This window comes from Lissotriton vulgaris, chromosome 3_1 (genome assembly GCF_964263255.1).
Source record: "Lissotriton vulgaris chromosome 3_1, aLisVul1.2, whole genome shotgun sequence".
NCBI lineage: Eukaryota > Metazoa > Chordata > Amphibia > Caudata > Salamandridae > Lissotriton > Lissotriton vulgaris.
Window position 1 is genome coordinate 669,551,265 of NC_141689.1, and position 24,291 is coordinate 669,575,555.

Below are 24,291 nucleotides of genomic sequence, written 5' to 3' on the forward strand. Positions count from 1 at the left end.
TTTCATTAATCTGTTGACTACTATATCGGACTTCTTAAAAGGATTGTATTTAAAGGTAAGGTTTTTGTGACGATATTGAAATTGCACCTAGGGCATATTGTCCCACCAGCTGTGTGTGGTGTTTAGGGGGATGTGCATAGAGTTTTTACACTGGCGTGAAACTGTTACTCCAAACACAATTGCTTGATAGCATGACTTGCCTGAGGCTTTATCTCCTGAACTTTTTTCACCTTGTTCCTTACTGCCTCTATTGCCTTTTCCCTTACTGGACAAGTGTGACATACTGAGCACTGCGCCATTCCCTCACTCCTTTAGCATGTATTTATGTAGAACCTATAAAATCATGTTACTCTGTATAAAAAGATAGTTCATTCCGTACACCTGGCCCTACTCGGCTGCGTTATTTTATGAATGTTTGCAGCTTTATGCATTTGTGATTTTCACAAACCTTCAGTTGAGTCACTTTTGTCCTCTCGCTTAAGAACAACTATAAATCATCCTGGGGAGAACTGTCTCGGGGCCAATAAATGCTTAGAAACAGCCAAGGTAGAAGTGAGGCAAACATGGGCCATTTAAGAGTGTGGATGGCCCTGCAGCAAAGCTTTTGTAAACAAGAAGCAGATGATTGAGTAAACACAAAATACGTTCTAGTGATTAATTCTCATTTTGATGCTATCCGAAAACTGACCCCTGCTCTCTCTCTTGGCGTTCAGCTACGGGAAAAATGCCTCTCCCTTTAAAAAAAATGTTTTATATATATATATATATATATATATATATATATATATATCTCCTTTGGGACCTTATACTTTTTTTAGCCATACAACACATTATCCTGGGTGCTACAACATCAGAACACTAGGCAAAAGTTTAGAATGGTGAAGCTGCGGTACCCCCCAAAAATACAAACCCCAAAAACATCTGTCTCACCAAAACGCAAACCCCAAGCCCAGAAACATCTGTCCCCCAAATCGCAAACCCCGGAAACATCTGTCTCCAGCAACTTGGTTCTCCAAATCTATGCTGCATTTTTATATCCAGTTCTAGAAATATTTGTGATCTGTAGTCCGCTTTTTGTCTCACAATTTGAGCCCAGTGTCAGACACAGTCTAAGTTCCAAGCCATGCACTGGGCAATAAAAGTACATGCCCGATTGTTTTTTAAATGCCAGACAGCGTGGAGCAGAAACATGCAGGGGAGTGTGTGCACACGAAAAGGAAGCTTAAGAAATAATTGCATAGCAGGTTACTGCGAGTAGAAGCCAAATAGGAAATCAAGGAGTCATGCTACACAAATTCACCCTCTTAATGAATGATTTGTGTACGAAGCGAGCATGAAAAGCTACAACAGTTAATCACAAATATATATCTTCACACATAGTGATGTAGGGATGTATGCAACACTTACACCTGAAAAAATTTACATTTTTTAACATTAAAGAAATCTGTGTTGCTTGGAAAAGCACGAGCACGAAAGTGAAAGCCAATTGGAAAACACATTGTCTGGTGATTGTTAGTATTTCCTGGCTCTGTGACTATTGAGCCGTTACTAAAAACTCAGCTCCAGTTTGGAAGGAACACAACACTCGCAAGTCGTGGAACCAGCACTCAAGACACTGATCAAACAAGAGGATCCGAGCCAAGAAACAGGCAGCCTTTTAATTTACAGCTTGTTTATTTTGCAGATTACACAACTGGTGCAGTCGATGAAAGACGCCACATGGTCTGTTTGTGTTCAGTTTTATTCTAATCACCAGAATGTGCGCAGTTTCTTAAAGCTTTTGCAGGTTACAGCAAACACACAACACGTGCCATCGCAGCCAACCGTGTCCACTCCCACGGAAGGACGACATCCTAATCCTACACTGTCGACTGTCCCATGGATCTGTCCACCGCACTATTGTATTGTGACAATGCAACTCAGTGATTTAAGCACCTGCTGTAGAGACCACGTTCACCAACCTGCAGGGTTAAGCCAGCAGCACATGAGCAGGTCAGGCAGGACAAAAGGGATTAAAGAAAACAGTGCAAAATAGATGGCCTTGCGCGCGCCACTGAATGTAAACAAGCACACGCGTCAAAGCTCATTAGAACAAGCGGTCTGCTCCTTTTCAAGCACACTCGTGCTTGTGGCGGCATCCACCTTGCGGGAGCAAGCAGCGGCGCGGACACGTTAATTACAAGCATATGGCCCTTGCGCGCCGCTGCTCGCTCCCGCAAGGTGGATGCAGCCACAAGCACGAGTGTGCTTGAAAAGGAGCTGATCGATTGCTAAAGGTCATCTCCTAGACAGCGCATGCACGTTGCCTAGGAGAGACCTAAAAAACACACTGGCAAACAAATAGATTTTGGTTGAATGTGCTATCACATACAGAATAATGGCATTAAAGACTGACAAATAAAAGGTGTCTGTATAGAAGACTATCTTGCGTTAGATACAGTTCCTCTTTTGTTTCTATGTCAAAAAAAGTTGGACGGTAAGGCGGTGGATGGTAAGGCGGCCTTAATTAAAATGATTTTGTGTGTTCTGTGACACAAGGAACTACAGTGAAGCCTCCATTGCCACCTGACCTTCTTTTGACATATAAACGAAAAATTACCTTATTGAAGGTAAGGAAGGGAATCTTCAATATACACCACCTCTCCCTCATAGGAAACAAATAAGTAGCTGCTGGGAGGGACCAGCAGTGGGTGATAGTGAAGAGGATGCGAGTAGGGGAAGGAGGAGCACAAAGGGATAGAGTGGGGATGAAGGATAGTGAGGTGACGAGGAGCAAAGAGGGGAGAGACAGGAGAGGCGAATAAGAGTGGGTGGTTGGCAGGGAAACATGAGCCCATGGGAAGGGAGGTGAGAGGAAAGTGATGGTTTGGCATCAAGTGGAAATTTGGAGCATTTGGAGGAATTAATAAGATGGAGTGGTTAGCAGGAAAAACGAAGAGCAAGATACAAAGCAGCGGACATCGACCTATAGTTGGAAAATATCCCCTCATGCGTTTCAATGCTATTACTACATTGGAAGTGGAACAAGCATTGGCCCAGCCAACAGGTCTCTCCTTTGGGACCTTATAAGTATTTTGCAATGCAGCACATTATACTGGGTGCTACAACATCTATTGTTCTTTAACACAGAAGCTTTGTGCTTGGAGCAGCGCTGCTAGGCGCTGAGATGTGGCACGCATTCAATGGCATGCACTTAGAAAGCAGTTGCATAGGTTTCTAATTATGGTAGTTTTCTGTTCAAAATCCATCCCTCCAGAGTCTGCATGGTAGTGGTATAGCCAGCAGCCATTAATTCGATGTGCTGGTGATCGGGATCGAAGTGTATGCCCCAAAGTATGTGTGTCTGTTTAAGATTAGGGCTTGCCTTTTTACGTGACATGGTGAGACCAGTGCTACTTCTGGTGTACAGTGGAGGGCATGCAGTCATACCAGCTGCGTGACCTTTGGAGCAGTCCTGAGGTTTGCAACAGAGACCAGAGGGTGATTTGGGCTGTCGAGACTGGCAGCCGGCAGACCGAGTGAAGCTATGAAGAAGTCTCTCTTACACGCTTTCCAGATGGCAGGGGTTGGGTCACATGCCTGGGCAAAATGCGATGTTCAAACTGTGGTCCCATTCCACCAGGGAAGGCTTTCTGCAGTTTTACAGATTGCGAACCAGGTGGAGGAAGGCGCAGGCTTCCGCTCGTTGTTCAGGCACTTTGAAGAGCAGAAGTTAAAAAAATACCCAGAAAAAAAACAGAAGGAGGGAGCTCCAAAACGTAAGTTGCACTGGAAAGCAGCGCTGAAAAAACAAGCACTGCCACCTAACAGGAAGGCAGCCATGGCAGCTCGGCTGGACTGCAGATGATGTGGGTGGAAAACAAACACCAGGGCGCACACATAGGACTCCGAGACACACCCCGTCACTGTGACCAATAGCTCAGCAATGCTCTGAAAGTGAAGTCACAAGAGTGATCTTTTAAAAGCTCGTCATCATCCCATCACAGCTCCTCAACTCCTACACCAGTTAAAGAGTGGTAGAAGACACGCACATTCAGCTGTGTGCCTTTAGATATTTCTGCCAATCTGTTGCTGAGCCGGTATACACAGCCAGGGCCGGACTGGGAACCACAACTGGCCCCAGCAAAGTGCTCGCCCCCCCCCCATCCCCATTTGGGGGGAGGGGGGGTTAGGGGTGCCGCCGAGCTCTTTCCCGGGGGCCGGTTTTCGGCCGTTTTTGTTACAGGGCCGATTTTGCAGCTATGCTGCAAAAACGGCCCCCAGGGGCCCAAAACCGGCCCCACACGTGCGGCGCGCCGGGGGATTGCCCGGTGCCCGCTATGGCCAGTACGGCCCTGTACACAGCCCCCCGCCAGCATAGATGTTGCCATTCTGAATGTAGGTACAGGCTGCAGCGGAGGTGCATGCAAGCACTGGGCAGAGGCAGGCAGGCAAAACGAAACATCCCGGCAATTAAAAAAGAAAAGAAACATGGCAAAGTTATCTGGCTTTATGTAGCAAGCCTTTCAGATGTGGCAGGTCTGGAGGCCGTTTAGGAATGTTTCCAGTCTGAATTGCACGCATTACGATCGCCAAAGGACACCGTATTCAAGCCAATGGTTTCCCGCCTTTCGCTCCGCAGCAGCCAGCTTAGGTTTCAACACACACACCATGTGCTGGAGGAGGTGAAGCATTTTGTAATGGCTTGAGCTATTTACCAGGTTTCGCATTTCCCCATATTTATTCAGCAACAAGAGATAAATGTTTGGATTGCATAAATTACTTGTCCCAATTTTTTTTTTTTTTGTGTGAGGTACCCATGCGTTAAAGACTCTCTGTCAAATATCCGCCATCCTGATCTGAATTCACCAAATGCTCTACTTACGTTACCAGGACTGAATTGCCAGTTTAACACATGAATTGAGGTTGTTAAACTCCACAGTTTAGATGGGCAGCTGTTTAAATCCATTATGGACAAAAACGCAGTTACGAAAGGGTGCCCTGGAAGATAATGAAGGCGTCAGTGTCCTTCCGGGCTGTGGAACACCAGATAAATAAACAAGCAGCTCAAGAGGAGTGGTGGGGGCGGGAACAGGGAGATAAGGGGGAGTGGTGCAGGGGAGACAAGGAGGCACTGCTGCTGCCGCTGCTCGCTACCGCCAGCAAAACGCAGTGGGAGTGAACCTTTTCAAAAGAGGTGGACATGCACCCACCTTTAGCCATTTGCAGGCTACGACTACAAAATGACACACGCAAAAGCCAACCCAATGTGGGGGGGAGTCAGACCCACACAGAGTAGTTTAGAGTAGTTACAAGAAGTCTCACAGGGCAGCGCATGCGCGCTGAGCTAGGCTCGACCTAAAAAGCCACCCTAACAGCCAACAGCAAAAGGTGAGAGCAAACTTCTCCTTTTGGCTGAGCCAGGAAGTGATTGACAAAGTTTCAAGCCAGTGGCTAAAAGAAGCTGGTGAAAACAAACCTGTGGTTGAAGTGGGCGGCCCCAGAGCCCACACCAAGTAAATTGTAAGAAAGTGGTCTGTTCGAAAGCGATGCTGTTAAACCAGACCTTAAATGGATTAACAGACAAAACAATATAGAGGGGGTAAAAGCACATGAGAAGAATGGTCAAGATGTTAACACAAGAGCAGATTTGGGTAGCGACAAGCGAAAAAACTATAAGCAAAATTTGAACCTGATAGAAATGGAGAGACTGTCGAACTGATTCAGAAATTAAACTTATGACTGCAGAAAAGATATATGCAGACATAAATCCTGAGATCCTTTCTCCTAGAATATAAATCAGAAGACATTTTTTCTTCCAAATGAAAATTAGCGGAAAGCGTAATCCACTAGGTCAGCAGGTTTTCTGCTGTAGCTAATTTAGGTATAAGAATATTAACTTGGATTTTGCTAGGAGAGGGTCAGCATCTTGAGAATGTATTTTTATATTTTAGATTGACAGAATCCTACAACTAAATATGTTGCAACTGTGACAGTTGCAGTTTTCTCATGTGCTCCTGTATGTTGTTCTGCATGCAGGATTTCCAGATGGAAAAGTCTGCAGAGGCAAAGGTGATGCTCATATGCATTTGTCCAGTTTCATTTCTACTCGGGGAACATACTTTTCTCTATGGAGAAACAATGTCCCCTCCCCATAAAATGCAGTCAAGTTAATTCCCATTTCGACCTTAGAAAAGCATTTGATGCTTCATATGATCGAGGAACATTTGCAAGCATTTCAGTGGTGAGAATTACCGCTGTGGAGAAGGTGCAACCGATTCTAGAAGGATGGTGGCTACCACCTCTGGCAGCAGACAAAGGCACGGCAGCAGCCTTGCGGGTGAGCCACACAAGAAAGGGTCAGCGACAGACCAAGTAAGTTTGGGTTCAAGGGGCCCGATCAAGTGAGAGGGGCGTGGTAACAAGCACGGCCTAAAAGGCGACCGGTACAAGCAGTCCCCAGCTTTTCAGTGGCGAGAAAGTAATTGCAAATAATCTGCAAATGGCTACAAAGGTATGACACATGAGTTCAATCTACATTGTCCAGTAGCGATTCTCAGCTGTGCCTGCAAACTCCTCTCTTATCGTAACTTTATAAATGTTGAACTTCTGTCACACCGATGGAATGTGAAGGTGAAACTCTGCCAGTCCTAATTGAGAATCAGGATTGACATTTTCCTCCCACAAATGTATTTATATGTGTATCTCAACTAAATTTGGATGCACAAACACATTCTAAACTAAACCCTTTGTGAATTTGTATATCTCCTCCCAGTTGATTCTAAATATATTGTGCACACCTAAAATTAGTGGCAGGAAAAATTGGAGTATTTTTTCAACTATGCCACTGAAGAACACAATATTAATAATAACAATAATAATTCTCGAATTTGTATAGCGCGGCTTATCATCCGTGAGCGTCTCCAGGCGCTGTAAATAGGCATGGGGAGAATAAGTGATTTTGCCCAGAATCACAGGACGTTGAGCCAACGCTGAGACTCGAAACTGGATCACCAGCGCCGAAGTTGGCAGCTCTGGCCGTTATGCCACATCCTCTACCTAAACACCCAAACATTCCCATATTTAATGTGGTGTGGGGTAGGAAGGATGCACCACAGAGAATACACAAAGGTTAGGTAGCCCATTGAAGATGTAGCTCGCTGTTTCTAAAGGATTCAACAGGAAGGAAACTCATTTCTTTGGAGCCTGTGAATATCTATTGTCTACTGGCTCAGATTATAGGTAGGGTTGGTAATATACTGACCAGGGCATCAGCCTGGAATGTTAAAGGCAGCACATATGTCTTTACAACATTGAGAACAATATATGGGTAAACAAGCTGCCTGTCTAATATGTTGTTTCTCTTAGCGTGTTGGAGGGGTGTCACCCTCCCGCGTGTTTGCAGCAATTGACAAAATCACCTGAGTAGCCGCCTGTAATTAGTCCCTGGCTGTGTTTGCCTCGGGGTGGTGGAAACAGACTGTCTTCCATATGTCACGCAGACTCGTGTTAATATCCTCCATTGATGTATTCACAATAGATCTTTTTTCAATAGAAAATCTACTTAATATTACTAGTAACACCATAAAAAAGATAAATATCACACCCAACGCTCACGTTTTTGCTGTATACGGTTTTCCATGTTTTTGACATTAGCGGAAGCCAGCATCAGGAAGCCGTAGATGTAGGCTGTTGGTCCCTTTGGTACTCACAGAGCAGTCAGCCTTCCATGCAGTGCTGTCATTAAGAGCTGTAATATACAGTCTTTTCTTTCTCTGAAACACTCTAGCATGGTTACCATGACTCTGCTTTAGGCTGATGATTCCAGGCTTTTTTTTCTCTTAAACTCCCGACCACCATTCATGGTTCAACCGCAGGATTTCAATTCAGTATCAAACCACCACAGTTTGTTATTTCTCCCACATTGGCACACTGGAGTAAACTAATATGTATAATTAACATGACCGCGTTTATATAGACACCCAAAGAATGTTCTGTAATTGTGGATTTTCTGGATATTTTAACATATAGTGGTTAATCATCAATTATGTTTCCTACTTTTTTGCATAATCTGTCTTTTCCTTCCTGTCTTTCTCTCTTCTCTTTTCTTTGCAGGCAAATTCTATTCTCTAATTTCCAAGCTGCTAGGAGAAAGGGAAGACGTTGTCCATGTGCACAAGTATAACCCGACAGAAAGGGCAGATTCTGACCTAGTGGCCCAGATTGCCAATGTAGTCCAAAAGAAAGATCCCGGTTGGTCTGAGGCCAGAGGGGTGGCAGACCCTGGGGAGAGAGCCAATGCCATTCTGGTCAGAGATCGGATCCACAAATTCCATAGGCTAGAGTCCACCTTGCGGCCACCGGGGAACAAGCTGTCCCAGTTACAGCAAGAGCTGCAGCCCCAAGCACGGGACATCTGGGAGACGGAGCATCCAGGAGGTGGGTTAGGGTATCCTTTCTTACATGGAATGTAAATAAGTGATCTGGACACACGTGTTCAGTCTGGAGGGCATGCCATCCGTGTACTCAACCTAAAATGTTCACCTCTCTGAAGGGCCTGCATTCAGCGTGTCCATCATCACTGTTTCACCTAGAGCATTTCATCTCCTTGAAGGTCGTGACATCAATGAATTTATCATTCCCACCTCAACTAGAACCTTTCATCACTCCCATCAGGGCATGTATCAACACTGCTCAACCTAGACCCCTTCACCACCCTGAGGATTATGCCGTCACTGCATTTATTACCATGTTACTGAAAACCTTTCACTACTCAGGGGTGCCTGACATCAAAAAAATTATCATTACTGCTCAACAAGACCCTTTCACCGCTCTGCAGGCCATTTCATATTTTTTCTTTATCTTTTCATCTAGGACCTTTCATACCTCTGAAGGGCCTGCTATCAGTGAAGTGTACTGCTTCACCTAGAACCTTTCACCCCTCCGAACATCAGCCATCATTGCACGTCATTACTGCTTCGCCTTCATCTAGACCGTTTCACCGCTGAGCTCTGGAAGGGGAAAAATTATTAAAGCATAAACATATTACATGTAATGGTGTTTTTTCAGTAAGCATCTAAGAGTGAGCTATTATAAATGAAAAAGTGAACAGGCGCGTGAAATGATAATCTTTTATGGCACAGTTAAATCTTATGACGGCTTTGATGTAAAAAAAAAATACTATAAAAAATGATGTACTCTCCTCTCCGGTTACGAGGCCGCACATTCGCGGTAAAGGTCACACGCATTCAAAATGGAAGAGAAGAAAGATGCGTGCATCAGGCTATGAGCTGTACTGAATGTATGGGTGTGATTCAGATCACGGACCACACGCCATTGCATCTACACTTTACAAAAAAAATGTTTGCTGTGAAACGCAGAAGTTCATACAAAGACTTGCGCTTTCTGTTGCAAGGCGAGTAATGGTGTTATTGTGAAGTGATAACCCTCCGGGCAGTCGCTGGTCATTAAAGCCCTCATTATTTCAAGCCACCATTGGCCGCTTCAATAGAAAGGTCATCGCGCGGCCCCCTCCTGCTCCAGCGCCGCCATTTGTAATTTTAATTGTCTGGTGGCCTTTGTCATATCGATTGGGTTCCATTTTACTTGCTAATGTGGGAGGCCTGCTAATGGCTCCTGTGAAGTTGTTACGGATACCCGTCCCTGGCCGCCGCAGGTGCTTGCGTGCGTGCGCAACAGCGCGAGCTGCCTCCTCGTCACACGCAGCAGACCTGACGTTTCCAGATGCATCTTCAGCAGCTACTATAAATTATTCATTGCCCTGATGACTGTTATTTGTTCGCCGTTTGAAACATTAAGGCATTGTTTCTCCTCGGTACGAGCCTGACTGACTGACTGCAGTCTGTTCTGTAATGAGGCAATTTCTGCTTGTCGTTTTAAATAGTGTATGAGGCGTGGACCTGTGGTAAACCATTGTAAATGATAGCTCCGGAGCATCAATCTAATGGAAGTGAAAAGCTCGCATTTCAAATACGAAGTGATATTCTTTTCCGACATGAAGGTACCGTGTCTACAACTCATTAGATCACCGTCCACGTGCTAGTTACTCGGATGAGCTAAATTGGATTAAGGAGGATAATGATCTATAGCGAACGCCAATGTGCAGATCTGTGGTCATCAGTACACTGTGTATATGAGGATGCCACTGGCAGAGTAGACATAGATGGCGGACTAGTAGCACAACTTGTTATATTTATATACAGGGCTCATTATTTTACCCCTGTATATAAATATACATCATTTTATTTTATTTCATTATTGGGTCCGGTCCCTCTGGGTCTCACACTCTAGTCATTGAAACGCATGTGAGTAACTTTTCTGCAAAACACACAGATCGATTTTTGAACGCTGAAAGTAAACAAACGTATTCTGATTTAGTTCCTGTTTATATTTCACGTTTTACCTAACATTGCATTTCCTAGGAGTATTAACTATTTCCAGTATGTTGTTTTTCTGTATTTTGTGTGTGTTGCATATTACTCTTGTGCAGTGCATGATTTGAACCAAGTTGCCTCCAGGTGTTTATAATGGTCCACGATTGAGAGCTCTTGAGCGTAGGTTGCAGGCAGTGCGAGTTTTTTCACAGTGCGGCTCCAGGAATTTTTATTTGGGTGTCCAAGGGTGCTTTCGGGTGGGCCACTACCGGCCCAATTTGTCGCTTCTGGAGGTAGTCTACACGCCATAGATTACATCATATCTACTTGCAAACAGTCACCAAGATACAAGGATTGCTTCTGTGTGTATACAGAGCATGTGGAGAGTTATTTATTGGCGACCCACCACTAACCTCTTTCTCTGTAGATACCTTTACTACCATCCTCCAACAGTGCACTCCATCTCTCTGTAGCCCCTCCCCCTCATGACCTCCTCCTCAGACTCCCTCACTACCACCCTCCACTAGTGCCCCTCATCTCTCCGTATCTCCCACCCTCCCCCCAATGACCTCATCCTCGGATTCCCTCACTGCTACCCTCCAACAGTGCCCTTCATCTCTCCAAAGCCCCTCCCCCTCATGACTTCGTCCTTGAATCCCCTCAGTACCACCCTCCAACTGTACCCTCCTCTCTCCATAGGAGACCTCCTCTTTGGATTCCCTCATTGCCACCCTCCACCAGCACCCCTCATCCCTCCTTAGCCCCTCCCCCAATTACCTCCTTCTCGGAATCCCTCACTTCCACCCTCCAAGAGTGACCCTCATCGCCCCAAAGCCCCTCCCCCTCATGACCTCCTCGCATGCCCTCACTGCCACCCTCCAACAGTGCCCCTCACATTCTCTCCATAACCTCTCCCCCTCATGACCTCCTCCTCAGTCTCCCTCACTACTACCCTCCACCAGTGCCCCTTATCCCTCCATAACCTCTCCCCTTTTTGACCTCCTCCTCGGATTCCCTAATTGCCACCCTCCACCAGTGCCCCTCATCACTCCATAGCCTCTCCCCCTCATCAGAAGTGTGGCTCAATGGTTAGAGCGGCAGACCCTGATGCAGAGGTCTAGCCCGGGACCAGGGTTCAATTCCGGGTCTTGGGCTCAAAAATTCCACGGACCTGATAATTCTCGCCTCAGTGCCTATTCCAATCATGGAGTCCCACTCTGCAACTCTGGGCAGTAGCTTGCTTAATCTCCACAACGGCCCCCACAACGCTAAGGATGCCTGGCCTCCACCTTGGGGGTGCCCAGTAGTGGACGCCTCACAGGGAAAGCCAGGATGGGTTCCACAGCGGTATTCGTACAAGCGCCTTGAGACCCTTGCGGGTAAGTAGTGCGCTATACAAGTATCAATTTACATTTTAACTCCTCCTCAGACTCTCTCACTACCACCCTCCAACAGTTCACTTCATCTATCCGAAGCCCCCCACATGACATATTCCTTGGATTCCCTCACTGCCACCCTCCACCAGTGCCCCTCATCGCTCCATAGCCTCTCCCCCTCATCATTCTGCCTCAGACTTCCTCACTACCACCCTCCAACAGTGCACTTCATCTTTCCGTAGCCCCCCATGACCTTCTCCTCTGATTCCCTAATTGTCACCCTCCAACAGTGTCCTTCTTCTCTATGTAGCTCCTCTCTCATATTCGATTTCATTTGTTGTATAGCGCTACTCATAGTGTAGGGTGTCACGGTACTTACATCATGCAGAGACATTGAATAATTTTGTAAATCATTCTATAGGGAATGTCACATAAGCCAATGAGGATTGCAAGGTGTAGGTATCTCATGTCATCCATACTGGTGGGCAGCATGTTTAAAGAGGGTTTGGTCTGGAGAAGCACAAACACAGGACTTAAAGCATACCCCAGTGGTTGCGGAGTTGGCTTTACTGATTAAAATGTATATCTGCCAAAACAAACTCTTTATAGCAACATTAGAGTAATGAAAGACAGGGTAAATTCTAACTATATTGCAACACCAAAAAAATAAGTTCTAATTATACCATTCAGGTTTGTATGCAGCTCTTTAATGTCAGTTCATAGGTCACTGTCCAATGTTAGGATTGTAACTTCTATACTGCAATTAACCCACTGAGCTATCCACATAAATACAGTTTATCTGCATTTAAAAATTAGGAACAGACAAAAGATTGCTCTCCAGCAGGATCGTTAATCACCAGAGTTATCTGGACATTTTAGTAGTTGTGTCTTGCATCCATCATGATAACGATACAACTATATAAAATATACACAGCATACACGAAGTATGTGTCATGCTGGGCCCTCATAGATTTTTTTAAAAAATAACTAATATACACACATCGTTGAAGCATACATCTAGCTGGGCCTTTGCAGATTAAAAACAATGGAACAATAGCCACACATTCTCTTAACTGCTCTGTTCAAACTCTGTGGCACAGCCCGATCTCATAAACAGCTGAAGGGGTCAGGAAAGGTGAATCTGGATCAACAAACTCCTTTTCTCCAGTGCTGAAATATCCACGCAGGCAGTAGGACAGTGCTCACACATTACCAGGTGCCAAAGAGGATTTCTCCACTTCGCCATGCCCCTGTACCTGCGCAAGTGGGCGGGACACAACCCACCTTCCTAAAAGGATATGTGTGATTGGGGTGTGCCTGTGAGAAAAAGCCAGGCCCAATCACGCAACTCCTAGAAAAATAAGAAACATAACATTCATATGAAAGTTTTAATTGCTGTGGCTATTTGCTGCCCGCCCGCCCCCCCTGAACGTCTGGGCCACGGTTAATGCTTGGTTGTGCCAGGCTCATGTTTGGGTGGGCCTGGCCCACCCGGCCCTTCCGCTAGAACCGGGCCTGCAAAAGGTGTTCAGAATACATGGCCATCCAAGCCAGTGGCATAGTAAGGAGGTGCAGAGGAGTGGTCCTTTCCAGGCAGCACAAGTTTTGGGGGCGGTGGCCTCACAGCGCCCGCATGAATTGCCCCTGCCCCCCTCGTACATTCAGTAGCCGTGAGCAGCAAACGCAGGGGCGGCCACAGGCAGACTAAGGCCTAGCTACACTACTTATACAATCCTTGGCCTCTCAGTACAATGCACAGAACAAGGTGTGTGTGAAGGAGGTACACAGTAGTCAAAATACTGACAAGGAAAAAGAAAATGCAGTGCTTACAGGGGTGCATTCTGTGTTTGAGGTGGTGAACTCTGAAGACCTCTACTCCTTGCACAGGCCTTAGTAACCTTTATTTCACCGTCTCACAATTTCAGAATTTAAAGATTTTCAATATTATTTACAACAAAATCATTGGTGTTACTCATTTATATTAAACAGCTAACAACCTTTGACAAAGCTAATAGTCCTGCCTGGTTTTCTGTGTGTGTCAGTTGTTGTGTTATATGACTGGAAAATATACCAGAAAGGGCAGATGAACCAAAATACCAATTGGGTGGCACACTACAGCAATCACAGAAATCTAGTTTGTGTTTAAACCACACACATTACACAGGTCACACATCTTTTAGAGAACTGTTCCCCACACTTTTTTCTTCCTACTTAATGCTCTGGGTATATCTTACGTTCCACAAGACATTAAGTCCAGCTGTGCATGCAGGGGAGTAATTCAGAGGCTCCCCCAGCTTCCAAGGTTCTCCTTTTATATAGTTTAATGGGGTTGAAGACCTACATCGCCGGAGTGCAGGGGTGTGGAGGAATCAGGAACAACACAATATTGGCAAGAGCTGGAGCTTAACTTCCAGTTAAAGATGAATTCTACCACCAAATCTTTCAGTACAAAAATAGGAGAAATACAGATAAAGATAGACCGTTTTGTACTTACACTTTGGGATAAGTATATAAGCTTTTACATAAAGACTAGTTAAAACATGTAGCGATATAAAATGCTGATAAATTCTACTTGTCCTGCAGGGTCAATTTAGCCGGATTGAGCACAATGGGCATGACAGGCCACAAAGGGGCCTCATGGGTGTTGGCTTTACGGAGGGGAACATTATCTTCAGTCTTCTGTTTCTTGGACTTTATTTATTTTGACCAGGAACAGGCCTCAGGCGATGACCAAAGGCTCTAACAGGCTGAACTGGAGCCCAAGTACAGAAAAGTGCCCGGTAGCAAATGGTGCCCCTGATGTACAAAGCTGGAAAACCAACATTGCTTTTTTTCCAGAGAAAAATGTAATGCTTACAGGGTTAGAAAATGCCACGCGGTATCTGAAGAGGGTTCTACTGCATAGAATTATCCACGTGGGAGCTTGCGATGAGGGTTTATGAAGGTGAAAAAAAATTTGCAGGCAGAATTTGAGTTTCTCTGATCAGTGTGTTAGCATGTCCAAGTCAGTTAATAGTGGGAATGAGAATGCCTCAGATTAGTATGTCTATAAAATATATTTAATAAGGTCTTACTGGCCTCAGTGGGTTTTTCTAGATCACATTTATGGTTCTTATGGAGATTTCCAGACTTAGGCCTTATCTGCAGTTTGATAGAGTGGATATCCACCACGGATTGTCAAGTGTCCAATCTGTTATATTTAGAGTGGCATTGAAATCCATGCACCTTTAATATCACTGATCAGACATCAGCCACTTTTTGGTGAATGTTCGAATTTGCAAAGCTCTAAATAAGGCCCTTCCTTTTGATAGTAATACACCACCAAATCATTCACTCATGCACAAAACTTCAGTTGGTAATAGGAGCTTGGTGGAATCTTCCAACTGATACTGTGTCTTGGGATGAGGTTCTAGGAATTTTCTCGACCAAGAAATCAGTGCTGTAATCAACATTCAGGAAGTTCCTCACAGTGAAATTTCTGACTTAAAATAAAAAAGGAATAAGGTGTTTCATCGCTCATCTGCCCACTTCGTTTAGTATTTTGTTTAGCATATGCAGGCAGCTGTTTCTTGGACCTCTTCTATACCCTCTTGGAAGAGCAGCTCCATGCCCACTAATGAAGCCCTAATGAGCTTCTGCTTCGCACCTCCATTGCAAACGGGCTCTATTTTGACTTAAAGGGGTTTTTATAGAGAAAGGCCCCCAATGACTCGGGCCCTCTCATATTTTGTTTACATAATGCAGCCCACTGCTCCTTGCTGTCCTCTCACTGCACTCCTCCTAGTAGTTGAGCACTGGTGTCACTGCAGCGCGACTGGAGGACGTGATGACACCAGCAAAAAGTCTACATACCTCGGACACAGTGCTTAGAACTAATGGCTTTTGGCAATCGCAAAACTTCTGGTGACATGTGGGAATTTCCACTCTTTGGGACAACATCAAGGGACATGCAGACCAGTCATTGAAGGAATTTCAGGCCTGCAGGAAATCTTGGCAAACGAAATGACCTTTTATCTGTGAATAAGCTTAAGTGCTTCCAAAATGTTCAAAGTGAAGGTCCACAGCATGGCAATACTTTTGTATTTAAGTATTTTTTGGGGATTATAGAAAAGAAACGTATCATCAATCAGTAAGACATAATAATATAAATATAGATGCTTCCAAGATAGAAAGGCACTCAGTGACAGTCCGGACAGAGAAAAGAGGAACACGTATGACTTACAGTTATCAACAGCGTACAGAGCACTTACTGGTACTCTTGTTGAAATTAAGGAAAACAGACTTCCGTGCCATAAAAACTAGCACACATCATGGGTATCTCAGAATATATTATCTTATTTAAACATATTAAAAAATGTATCAGTAATCGTCTTTCAGAGATCATTGCCTATATGAAGAAGGGAGTCGTCGTTGGCCTGGATTCTAAGAAACGAATGTACGCCACATGGCATTAAAAATGGTGACCTACTCATTGAGACTCTAGAATATTTGTTTGTGAGAGACAATTATAGCCATCGCATCCATCCATTCCCCGTGGATGGGGACAAGAGATGTCTTCCAATGTCTCAGCAGGCACCTCTTGTCAATGCCAAAACAGAATCCAGGCATCTTTTTTATGAGGGGTTTTATTCAAATATAACACTTATCGTTTAAGTGTGCTAATGACGCCAAAGGGTTAAAAATAGGTCACTGTTTTCCCTGACTGCGTGCCAGATTTGTTTACAGTTAAACTGGATCCCAGGATGGGGCCAGAGGGATATTTAAGATGTCACCCTATTAACAACACTGCACGACCTTCGTAATGTGAATGACATCGAGTTACTTAATCCTTTTGATCCACTTGAGACCTTGTTCTCATTTCACCTATACATTACCCTACAGTGTTGAATATTCCATGAAGTAGGGTATCTAGCCAGAAATGCATTGGGATTTTTGAAGCTTAAAAGTTTAAACATTGATTTGCATGTAAATGGAAACAATTGGAATGCATTTAATTTCATCGTCCTGGAAAGTAATTGAAAAGGAAACGAATTTGAGAATCAAATAAGCATATTTTGGCATATATTTTATTGAAACCATTGATGAACTTATTGACATCCCCTCTTGGGATAAACGTGATGCGAATAGGAGATGCTCCCCCTGGCGTAGAAAGTGCATCGTTATATTTCAGTCCAGCCTATGATCAGAAGGCGATACTCTATTCACATAATATAAACAAACAAAAGTCATCACCCCATTCATGAACATAGGAGTGCTCCAACCATTTCATTAATATTTTGACTTGCCTGATCACGGCCCATAGCACCTATCTATAAACATATCTTACAACACCATTTCCAAATTGACTGAGAAATCATTCCTTATGTAAAAACAACTTCAAATTTACAGCTAGATGGTGTGCCATTTTAACTAAATGCTCATTAGACCTGATCATACTCATAGTGGATGAGCTATCTAAGCCAGTAGATGAATTAAACAGTGAAATCAATCAATTAAAGAAAGAACTATCCGGTCAAATGGGCAGTGAAGACTGGACAAAAAACTCTTGTTGACATCAGCATCCAATTGGAGTGATGCACTCAATGATAATAATAATACAACTGTATTCCGAGGATTGTAGATTCAACCAAATCCCTGGGCATCATGCTAGATAAAAAGTTGAACATGCTTACACATATTAACACTATGGCAAAAAAACGCCTGCTTCCACTTAAGCTACCTCAGAAACCTGAAACCTTTCATAAAAAACTCAGATCTTAAAACAGCAGTCCAGGCACTAGTCATATCAAGGATCGAGTACGGTTACACAACACTAGACGGTCTGCCTAAGATTTCTACAGCACCACTAAAAATGTGTTTCAGTGCGGCCACAAGACTTATAACTGGATCCAGAAAATTCAACCACATCACCCCTTATCTCAAAGCAATCAACTGGCTGCCATACGGAGCAAGAACACAACAAAAAATGGTATGTATCACTCACAAAGCGATACACTACAATACACCAAGGTCTCTTGCCAAGAAAATAAATCTATCAGGAGGATGCTGCGTTTCCCTGAGTCTTGGAGATCTATTACTGAAACCAGCCCTCTTCCGAAAGAAAAGAACTTATGACCGAGCTTTCTCTGGCACAACACCAAGAATTTGGAATGCTGTCCCCCTAACATTAGAAAAACTTCATCCATCGCTGCTTTTAAAAAGGTAGCCAAATCCTTTTTTATGAGCAAATTCCTTCCTTAACTTCAGCAGGCTTGACATTATCAGACCCTCTTGTTGAATACATTCGCTTCCACACATCAACCACTAAATCATGTTGGTATTGTAAATACAATTGTCAAACACAAATGTTTCTTTATCGATGTACAATTAATGTATGATTTTGTAGCTTAACAGTTTCTAGCAACTTGTACACTGATTAGGTTTACGGAAACTGCATTGCGTTAGTTTTGTTCTAAGTTGTAAGATATGTAAATGTAAAGTACTCTGATACCCTAATAGGGTCATGTTGACGCTATATATAACACCAAATAATTAAATAAATGAGCGAAAAATCAGGAAATTTAAGAGGGACACCATAGAAAATAAGCTAGGAGAGGTCCATAATTGGGCTGAAATCTATGCTAAACAACAACAAAACACACCCCTCCACTAGACCGCCTCAAACTGAGATCTCTTCATCGGATAGTGAACCAGAACAACACAGCAAGAGATTTGAGGAACGCAATCTTCCTCTAAGTCATTCAAGCTCATCAATACAAGAGAAACACACCATCTGAGGTTTCTTTTTTAGATGTGGGCTCAATAGCAAACTATGAACCAAGAGGGGACACAGTACCATCAGAGACAGGATGTTGTAACCTTAATAGCCATCACTCCCCCGCATTACACCCCTCCCCTCTCTTCCCTTTTGGTACAGTCCGCTCAGCTTCTGGGAGCGCATGATAGAACGTTGTGGAGAAAGATTATCGCCAAGCTGGGAGCACTTGTATTATCTTACTGTATTAAACTTACCTTGGAATTCACGTCGAGTAGTGTTTCTTTACTACATTCTTTGGCGACGAGGACGTGGAGCTGAGCCAGGGTCAGTTGGTGCCTCTCCCCTGGACAGATTTATGCTTGGGCGGAGGAAAATCGTGATAAGGAAGTTCTAGACGGAGGGGATTGAAGAGTCTGCAAAAGCGGTTTGCTGGGAATGAAAGGGAGACTGGCACGAAGCAGAAGATGATGAAAGGAGCGGACGACTTGTAGCGAAAGCGTTCCGTTTCTGGATTTGAAAGGGCGTCTCTTTGCACCGTGACTAGTCCCCTCTGTGTAGCGGATGGCTGTCATACTGTCGGCGTAAGAAGGGAATCCAAGTGTGTGACAGGACAGAGAGTCTTACCCCGAGGATCTGTCGAGTCGTTGACGGGAAGTTCCGGTTCAGCCATTGGCAGTGAGAAGCAGGACTCGGAAGCACTATCTCTTCCAACTTGACAGCGTACAAATCGAGTGTCACATCGGGCACAGGTGGGCATAGGCGAAGCGCGAAGGCAAGGATGGTGTCAGTGAGTAGAATCTACCCTCTCCTGTCAAAATCTCGCAAGCGGTAGAAACTCCTCAGAGAAAGTGACGTGCGGCGCTCTGCGCACAGAGATACCGGAACTAGTGGTGTGAAGCAGCAGATGAAATTGAAGTAAGGCATTGTTCTTCATGTGCCGCATAACTGCGCAGGTCTATGTTGTTAGACCTTGATGCTGCGTGAGGGGAAGTGAGCGGTGCGGGGATTATAGTCGCATTTGAAATAAAACAAAAGGTACTGTTTTGAAGTGATCGACAAGTGAAAGGAGCTGAGCAAGTCGCACTTGAAATAAAGAAAAAAAAAAGTACTGTTTTGAAGTGAGCGACAAGTGAAAGGAGCTGAGCGTTTTGTAAAGTCGCAATTGAAGCATCGCAAAAGAAACTGATTTGAGGTGAGAGAAACTTACTCGAGGCATGAGTGAATGGCAGCGTGTGAAGATGCTTGCCCCTGACTCCCAGAATTAAAGGAGACGTGTAAAAGAAAGCCTCGGAGAATCCTTGGGTGAAGGATATTAACCGTGTAGGACCCAGTCTGGACTGCATGTTGTGTTGAGCCTCTGAAATATTGAGAGACGCGTGGAGCGTAACCTGTGGTGCCGAAGCCACATGACAAGGTACTGAGGAAGTGCATGACAGCAGGGTGAAGAAAAACAAAAAAAAAAGGGGGACATACAAGATTAAACAAGTGAAACAGTGTGTGTAGCGAGCCACTGTTACTGTGAAGAATATTTAGCTGTGGCAGCATTGTGAGCGACTTAAACCACTGAAGACGATCTGTGTGGGGAGTTTCCATTTCCCCCCCCCCCCTCTGTAACCTCCTGTGTAAGGACCTGTGGCAGCGCGCAGAAGTTGGAGTGAAGTGAGTTCCGACAACAGAGGGGGTGTGGTAAATCTACAGGGTTCTGTGTATGGAACCTATACTATCGGCATGTAGAAGCGGCATAAGGATATCTCATAATTGAGGCAACGTTGGCTAGTGAGTGAGGAGATTCTGAAGTATTGGAGAGAACCATTCAAACATCAGGGAAAGGTGAAGTTAAATAACTACTGCAGTATTGTAGAGTTTAAAACCAAGGCAGTATCTCTAACTGGTGAGTGGAGTATTCAGGAGCGTGACAAAACCTCAGGGCTCCAGGAAGTAAATGTAACCTCATCAACGTGTTGAAGCAGCGTGAGTAAAATTTAAGAACCCTGATAGCGCATAGAAAGGCTTGAGGAGATTCAAGAGTAATAGAAGGGGTGTGGCTACCCACGTAGTTTTGAGCAGAAAACCTTAAGGTGGAAGATAAGTGTGGCAGCTTGGGAAACTGTGAGGGTCCGATTGTGCAAGGAAACCTTGGGGCAAAATATGCACAGAGGCGAAGCAATTCAAGGTGAGAGGAACAAGTAGCTCTCTGCAAAAGTGGATCAAGATTTTAAGGGTCCCAAACCCACTTTCTATGTTAGCAAAGCGGTTTTAGGGATTGCTGAAAGTCAAGCAAAGAAACAGAAAGCGGATTTGGAGAGTGGCTTTTAAAAGTAGAATCCTAGAGGGTCTTTGTCACCTCCCTTGTGACTGACCTGGGGACGCAAGTGATCCCCCCAGAGCATCTCATAGCCATCTTTCTTAGTAGAAGGACTAAATATTTTCACGTGGTTGCTAAAGACAGTCGCATTCTACATGGAGTGGGGCCAGAAGTACAATTTTCGGCCACCAGTGCTGTTTATGGAGAAGGATGATGAAAACGTTGCAGAATGGAGAGAATGGAAAGAATATTTTGAGGAATACATTAAAGATCTTGAGGATGAGGCAGTAACCTTCGTACCTAAGGAAAAGGCTGAAGTGTTGCTTTACAGTTTAGGGGCTGGAGGGAGAAAAATGTACCACAAAATGGAAAAAACATTCATGGAAGGGACAGTCCGCAATTTTTATGAGGACATTTTGAGAGTGTGGGATGAATATTTCGCACAGGCCCCATTGGGGAAAGTACATAAGGAAGAAGTTTACAAGGATGAAATGAGTAGCAACAAGGAGCGAAAGCAAAGCAAAGTAAACCAGAGGTGCACTATCTGCATTGGAGGAGTGATGACTGATATGTTATTAGATTCAGGATCGCCTCATAGTGGGGTAAGCAAGAGTGACTGGAAGAAATTATTAACTAAGAAATATGGAATCGTACTGAAAGAGGCTAACATATCCCTGGAGACATATACAAGGGAGTACATCGACGTAGAAGGATACCTAGTCATGGAATTAATGTACGAGGGAAAGTATACTAGAAGTACTATATATGTTACAGAAAGTGGACCCACCATGCTAGGGTGGAAGGATCAAAAGAAATTGAGAATAAACCTCAATGGAAGTAGAAGAGAACAAATGAAGGAGAAGGCATGGAAACAAAGTATGAGTGTAACCAAGGGTAGCGCCTTAGTAGCCCCCAAGCCGCCTTCAAAGGTGGTAGGTGGGTGCGAAGATGCAGCTAGTTTTGAAGAACGTGTGGAAAGCACAGTCAAGTGCAAACTGAGAGAAAGACGCGGTGGAGAAGGCGCAGCCAGTGTTGGAGAACGTGTGGAAGATACAGCCAAGCGCAAACTGAAAGAAAAACGAGAACATTACCAAGGTTTTGTGGAGGAGAGAGAAATACGTAAGAAACACGAGAGGAAAAACGTTGAAGGTGCAATTGGTGGAGAAGGAGAATTCGGGAGAAAAGGAGAAAGCATCAATTCCACAGCTAAAGAGTGGAAAAGGACAAAATGTAAGAGTATCATATCCAATTGCAAAGAGACGGGTCCAAGTACCATGTCGTTTGAATTCAAGACAAAAATGAGGGAGGAGTCTGTGGCCAAATGTGTACAAGGAAAAGAAGAAGACGCAAGTTGGGTTGGAAAAAAAAATGAGAGAAAAGGTGAACACTTACCTAGAGCCTACAGTGGGAAGTTGGAGAGAGAAAGCAAGGAAGTGCAGAAAATAATAAAAGGTTTCCCACACTTGGTCCAGTCTGGTCAGAAGGGATCACTCTATGACAATAGGAGTGAGTACCAGTTTGGGGTCCCAGAAATCTACACTGAGTTCCCCTATGGTAGACGCGAGAAGAAACAAGGGGACGGACGCAGTGCTGAAGAGACCAATGAGGATCAACAGGAGAAGTTTGACAAGGAAGCCGATAAAGGCTGGGAGTTGGGTAAGGTCCAAGTGATGAAGGACAAAAGACGTCCTAGACCGGCCACCATGGATGATGTGGAAAGAGAGACATAGTGTGCCAGATGGAGTGTCCGACCTGGGTTCTGGCCCCGGTACTGCTTATAATAGTTAATTGTAACCACACCTCCAGTAACATCCCTCTTGAGGAAGATGGAAAGACTATCAAGAGAAGTGTGTGATTCGTTGTAAGAGAAAAAAAAAAAAAAAATAGTTCGTCTTGAGACCGTCGTAGATTATAGTGGGGTGGCCTAGGAGGCGTCCTAGCATTGGGAAGATTCTGCCACTCCACTCTTCACACCCTTTGCGTGACTCCACCCAGTTTTGGGGCGGGACCTGGTGTAACAGGACTCTCCCGTCTTAGCCCCCCTGTTAGCTCCTTATCGAGGTTTACGGTGGGTCACATTTCCCCCCTACAAGTGTATTCCATTACCATCCCTCTGTGGGGATCCCATTCCGGTGCCAGGGGTGGGAGGTCCATCTCCTCTTCCTTAGTCCTGTTATTTGTACCCCTGGGGGGCCCTCCTCCCCCATGGCCACGACCCGGGGAGGGATCTAGTGGAACTCCTCATCCCCTGGCCACAGAGTTCCCCAGTCCTGTCCCTCTCCAGGGTTCATCTTTAGTTGGGTCCTTCCCCCATAGTTGCCAAGGGCACTGTTCGACCCTTACCCTCTTCTGCTGTTGTCTCTTGGCAGCCACCTATCGGGGTTCGCCGTTTCCATCCTTCCCCTTTCCTGCTTTTCCCTTTAGGGGGGAAGGTGTGTTGTAACCTTAATAGCCATCACTCCCCCGCATTACACCCCTCCCCTCTCTTCCCTTTTGGTACAGTCCGCTCAGCTTCTGGGAGCGCATGATAGAACGTTGTGGAGAAAGATTATCGCCAAGCTGGGAGCACTTGTATTATCTTACTGTATTAAACTTACCTTGGAATTCACGTCGAGTAGTGTTTCTTTACTACACAGGACCAACAACATCGAAGAGAATAACCAGGAGTCAGAAGACGTAACCAGAAAGTGTCTTGTTATTAATTTATCTAAACATCCACTAAACAAGATTCAAATTGAAAAATTACAAAAAGGGACCTCTTTTGTCCCCTCTTACAATTGAGAGAGCCAGCAACAAAACCAGAGTAAACTCCTGCCACACTCGAGATGAAAGCAAAAGAATGGTATATGTCTTGAAATTTTCAACCAGAAATGCAAAACTCAAAAAAGAATTGCCTTGAAATACTGGCCTTTAGTACAAACAGAAAATAACTTGAAAGGAATCTTCTCTCAGCCTCCTCTTTACGCTTATGAACGAGTGAAAAATATCAAAGAATTACTTGAAGCTGAAGAGGGCTTCAAAGAAAATTTTGATCATAAAGGAACGATCCCCTGCTTTAATTGCAATAACTGCAACAATGTAATAAGAGGGAACTTTGTTACCCATCCGTTAGAAGGTACAAAAATCAAGCTATACACTACAGCCTGTTGGGACTTGAAGAATGTTGTGCACTTATTGAAATGCTCGGTGGCCTCGTATACATCAGGAAAACTGAACACAAGATCAAGGTTCGAGTTAATGAACACAAGCAACATCTGCACAAAAAATACCAAAACAACTGCGGCTTCACATTTCATGATACACAGCATCAACATATGCCAACTGCAGATCTAGAAGTTGTACCATTACGATTTCTGCCCATCCCTATAGTTTTATCAGTGCAACCGCATGTCAGTTCCCATTTCAATGTAAAAACTGCTGATTGCAAATGACAGTGTGCTACCACTTCATGCTTTAGTTATGTCTTTGCTAAAAGTGATA

General features: G+C 44.4%; 1 protein-coding gene across 5 annotated transcripts in view; it reads left to right on the top strand.

Moving 5' to 3' along the window:
* PAM (peptidylglycine alpha-amidating monooxygenase) overlaps positions 1 to 24,291 on the top strand; it is a 1,271,905-nt gene that overhangs the window by 991,724 nt on the left and 255,890 nt on the right. For 2 of the 5 annotated variants that reach the window (XM_086960971.1, XM_086960972.1), the window contains exon 16: positions 8,095 to 8,418. The exons of the other annotated variants lie outside the window; for them this stretch is intronic. In XM_086960971.1, coding sequence (XP_086817097.1) covers positions 8,095 to 8,418 — 324 coding nt within the window. The remainder of the gene's footprint in view (positions 1 to 8,094; positions 8,419 to 24,291) is intronic. 5 annotated transcript variants of the gene reach the window in all.